The following is a 5,209-nucleotide window of genomic DNA, read 5'->3' as shown; positions in this document are numbered from 1 at the left end:
GCAGGGCTCCAGGGGAGGTCTCCCCAGAGCAGAGCAGAGGGGCAGAATCCCCTCCCTCAACGCTGGCCACGCTTCTCCTGATGCAGCCCAGGGTAGGGTTGGCTTCTGGGCTGCCAGCGCACATTGCCGGCTCATGTCCAGCTTTTCATCCATCAATGAGTCAATGTTGTTTATTTTAAAACTGTGCACACAATGCACGGGCTCCAAGGCAGCTCTGGTTAAAACATGACAAAATTATTAACCCTGGCTTATCACTCCATGACCACAAACATGTTTCCTCCACACCAAACTAACTCTGGAGGCATCATTTACTCATTGCTTGGACTAACGAACCTCACTGAAACGCAGCTGGCCCGCAGCTCAGGTGTCACTGCACGTGTACCACGTTATACTCCCAAACATGGTTATCTACCAGCAGTCAACTGACTGCAACAATGATACAGAATTAATTACCTCCCAGTTGTGGGGCTCTTGTTTTAATAGCTGTCAAGCTTCCCCGCAGCCGGTGGTTCACACCCTGCAATGAAAGAGAAATGACAGTTAAAATACAAGAATGAAGTCCTGCAGCTGATCTGACTAGATAGCAAAAACCTGCCCCTGGCCCAACGTATTTCTAAGCACCCTCAGCAGCTGTGATCAGGAGCCAACAGAAATGGCGTTTTACACATATTTTAATATCTACCACTCCCTTATGACAGACCTGTCAGCTACAGAAATGAATTACAGCCACCAGGCATTAAACAATCTGAGTTCAAAGTTCGTTTGAGTGGCCTAGTGGGGATCGAATGGGACATTTCACCTAACACTTTTAGCAAGATAAGCGTATTTCTGTTTCACGTGTATCATTTCTTCGTTCCTATCTGATGCCCGGTCACTTGACACAGTTTGCACGCAGGACACCAGCGGAGCAAACAGCAGCATCAGGTGCAGGTAACTGCAGGGAGGAGACTGCCCATGGAGAAATTCCCATGCCCATGGGAAATCCACCCAGAGTGCCATGGGGCTGCGCTAGAGGAAAACTAAATATATAAATATAACGCTGTTATATTACATCTCCATCAGTATTTTATCTATTTCAGTACAACCACCTCAACCCCGCTGCAGATGCCCACATACAGCAGCAACGTGCTTGGCTGGCAGCAGCAATCTCACTCAAAGTTGTCCCAAATTGAGTCGCTCCTGCTGGTCAGGCGCAGCATTTAGTCCTTGACTCACCAGCCCAGGCTCAGTAGCTATAAGAAGCGAGCAATTCAGCTTTTAAATGCAGTGCTGAGCTGTTCAGAGTCTAACACTAAATACATCATCCAGTACCCCGCAGAATTATGACTACCTATTTTCCCACACTTTAAGAAGATTTAAGGGACATGCCCCCAAGTTTTATTTTTGCTACGAGCACTCAGGAGCGTGGACAGGTTTATTTAATAAGTCTCAAACAAAATTAAGCACGCAGTTAAGCATAGAACCCTTTTCAAGTTAAAGTGCCTGCAGGATCTGACTAGTTTGGAAACATTTATTTACAAAACTTACCTTGAGCTGACAGCTTATTGAGAAATTTTAGGCAAACGAATTGTCACACAGTAACACCAAAGCCCACTCAACAAGAACCCCTTTTATGTGAAGCCAGAGAATTGTTTTAAAACAAATGTTGAAGTAGAAATAGGATTTTATCAAATGTCTCTACAACAGGTTTATAGCAAAAATTTCACAGCAGAAATCCTGAAAGTGGAAACTTCTGAAATGACTTGCATCAGCCCAGCCTTAACTTTCATGTTTACGCACACTTCTGCATTTAAACAAAACCTATCCAAAAAATCCAGTTGATAAAATGTGTTAATAATTAAATAAGAGATGAACTAAAGAAAATAATACCCCCTAATATAAACCTGAAAGAGAAAAAGATTCTTTCTTTGAGTCTTTCCATTTCTTAAAAGAAAGGAAGAGGGGTAGGGCAGAAGAAGAAGAACAGCCCAGGCTTCACATCTTTATGTGCAGACAGAACCAAAGGCAGACGATCAGCCAAGGTGGACGTACTCTGCTGCGCCCACCACTTCCCCATCCTGAGGAAGGCAACTCTCAGCGAGGGAGCATCCCACCGCTGCACCAGATCAAAGAGGGAGAGCAGAACTTTTACCCAGAAAGGTGAAGGACCCATCTGGATCCTGAGCTGCTCACCGGATCCCGGTTTGGATTAATGACATGCAGGCCATTAATCAGTCCCACTCACTGCACAGGGATTTCTTCTCCTTTACTGCTGGCTGGCCAGATTCACTCTGGACGGATAGAGAAAGCAGGACTGCCCTCTGAACGCACTCTCAAATGGCTTTACTTACCACTGGGGAATTTCTGAACCCCTTGATAGCTTGGAAAATGCCACCTCCAATCGCTCCCATCGTGAAAGCACCTCCGCAGTCATCTACTATCCTCCAGGGACTATAAAGAAAAATAAAGATGAAAATACTAAATTCCATCATGTTAAACCATGCAAGTAACTGTAATGGATCCACCACTCACGCACCGAGCGTCACTGGAGTGAAAATCCAGCCTGCCAGCTGTATTGTCTCACATCCAGCTGGCTGAGCAGACACCACCAAAACACACGGACAGGTAACACGGACAGCAAAACAAACCCCAGTTTTGCCCAGAGTCTACCAGCCCGTCTCCCTAGAGTGGTAAGTATCAAATATACAGAAGAATTGCCTGAACTCCTGACGCAAGGCAGAAGGATGTATTTCCATCACAGAAAACTTGTGCAGAATTCCATCTCTGCCCTACTTAGGGAGTGTGAATAGCTTGCGATTTATTGTTCTCATTTTCGTCTTGACGTACAGAAAACTGAGGTGGCAAATTCACTGAGACTGGGTTCACAGCTGGCACAAACCCCCGCTTTCCTGAATCACTCGTGCTGGTTGTTTAAACGAGAGACTTCAAAGTCATCTTTTGTTAAACTGAAAAGGTTTTTCCTGATGCATCCTGGATCTCTGAAGTTCATTCAAACAAAACACAGAGGCCCAGACGGCCGCAATTCCTGCCTCCAACAATACGGAACGTCGAATGTTTCCGACCAGTGAGCAAAAGCTTCACCTCAGAACGGGCACCTTCCTCGCAGCAAACGCTTGCAACACCAGGGAGATGAGCTTTAATTTGGGGTTCAAAACCACTGCCAAGCACTAGAGCCTTGTAACTCTTCGCCACTAAGCTGAGCTCCTAAACTAGGTGAGCACTAACCCTGCTATTAACCTATGCTGCCACTGCTGGTAATTTCAAAGCATAAAATAACAAAGTTATTTTGCTTCTTTCATCCTATATCAAAATCTTAGAGCAGAAGTCAAGCACTCAGATGATTGTAACTCCTGCGCTGACAATAATCAGAAAACCTAGCGAAAACCAGACTGCAACAACACACAGGGTCACAAAACCGAACACCGCAGCAAGCTCAGTGCTCACATTATCAAATCACGGATATGAGCATCGATGCGCTTTTCCGATTTCACATTTCTGTTCTCAAGGACTCCCTACAGCACCCAGCTCCTGCACATGAGCATACAGCTTCATCAATCCGTTCTGAATCTGCCGCTTTTCACAGAATACACTAATGCTCGTCGGCTGTCAGGAGAGACAAACACCGTCGCTCTTCCCAGACCCCTCGCTGTCATATTTTGTCACAAGGGCTTTTTTTCTTCCTGAAAAAAATTCCAAAATTTGAAGTCCCTCCCTCTATACGCATTCTCCCAGCCTCCTCACTTCTCCTGACCTATTTCTGACTCTCTCCCTACCCCCGCAGTCACTTTGATGAGAGCGTAGCCAGCTCTGCACGCCTTCCAGACGCGGGTAAATTGCTTGTTTGCACACGTGGTGCTCTTGGCTTGTTTTGCTTTTGCATCTTGGCATCGCCTGGCTGTTCCGGAATGCACCGGGCCCCCACCCAAATGTCACCACTGATCCTCCCCAGCAACACCCAGGTCCCAAGCCCACACTGATCCAGGGGAAGGATCGTACGTTATCCCACCACGCATCACCCTTCTTTTTTATCACTCCGCCTGTAATGTGCTTTCATCTCCTATTCCTTACAAATCCCCTCAAGCTTTGACTAAATTAAATAATTTAGCCCCATTTCACACTTTATTTTCCTTCCCCTATTTCCTGCTTTTAATGATCAGGAAAATGTTACAGGCACACTGCTGTCAGAGATGCCAAGATGAAAAGCAACTAAGTCTTTCTTCTCAGGGCTTTTTTGTTGTTGTTTTGTTCTTCTCCACGTCTCCCATCCAGATTTTGATCTACTCTGTTATGAATAAAACATCTCATCACAAATCTCCTCCTTCGTTAGCCTGCTAACAGTGATCTTGTTAAAAGGCTTTTTGGAAATCTAAATAGATTATGTAAAGTGGTCTTCCTGTACCCACAAGGTCAAAGAATTCCAATTTAGCAAATCACAACTGAAGCTTCATTACAGAAGCTTCATTAATTAGACCCCAATCATGGAACGCTTGCCTAGATTTTTTTCCATCTTTAACCCCACTTCAGATGTCAAGCTCATTAGCTGTTACCTTTGGGGTTCTTAATTTTTCCTTTTCATCTCTCCTCCCAGCCTCTGCAGGAGCAGCTTTTAAATGAGAAAATGTCTTTTGATACCAGCACAGCCATTTCGTCCACCAGCACCTTTGAACTCCTGGACAGACGCTGTGTGCATCTGCAAGCCGACACAGAACATCCCCTAGTCCCTGGCAGTGCTTGACCTCAGCAGAGGAGAGAATCGGGAGAGATTGCTCCATTATTAATTTGGCACTCAACTACAACCTTAATATTACTGTTAATTGTTTCCCTGACTTTAAGGGGACCCCTCCCAGCAGGCAGATGATGTGCTCACTGCTACATGCAAGATAAGGTTGGATTCAAACTCCTAATGGCAACCGCAATCACTTAGAGACAAGAGAGCAGAGGCCAGGACTTCATTTATGCCAGGGCCCTGGGGCAGCCACACACCAGCTCCGCTCACCGGAGAGGCTGATGTTACCCCACACCTCAGGCAGGCATCCAGAGGGAGCCAAGGTGGCTTACAGCGCTGTCCGGCTCGATAAAAAGCAGAGAGGGTGGCTGGCAGGGCCTGCGGAGCGAGGTGAGCTTTTAGAGGGGTGAAACATCGCTCCAAGCCCTATGGCTGCCTGCTCAGGGGCCCCTCCATTTTAAACGAACAGAGCTGCCTTTTCGC

General features: G+C 46.2%; 1 protein-coding gene across 1 annotated transcript in view; it reads right to left on the bottom strand.

Moving 5' to 3' along the window:
- The window catches only part of TIMM17A (translocase of inner mitochondrial membrane 17A), a 13,426-nt gene extending 8,292 nt beyond the window's left edge, over positions 1-5,134 (bottom strand). Inside the window, exons 1-3 of the mRNA XM_009634059.2 lie at positions 3,445-5,134; positions 2,331-2,430; positions 454-517 (exon numbers count right to left, since the gene is read on the bottom strand). Coding sequence (XP_009632354.1) covers positions 454-517; positions 2,331-2,390 — 124 coding nt within the window. The 5' untranslated portion in view covers positions 2,391-2,430; positions 3,445-5,134. The remainder of the gene's footprint in view (positions 1-453; positions 518-2,330; positions 2,431-3,444) is intronic.
- Positions 5,135-5,209: the final 75 nt, after the last annotated feature.

Source organism: Egretta garzetta, unplaced genomic scaffold (genome assembly GCF_000687185.1).
Source record: "Egretta garzetta isolate BGI_Z169 unplaced genomic scaffold, ASM68718v1 scaffold202, whole genome shotgun sequence".
Lineage (NCBI taxonomy): Eukaryota > Metazoa > Chordata > Aves > Pelecaniformes > Ardeidae > Egretta > Egretta garzetta.
Note: the sequence above shows the minus strand (reverse complement) of the source record. Positions and strands in the feature narration are given on the sequence as shown.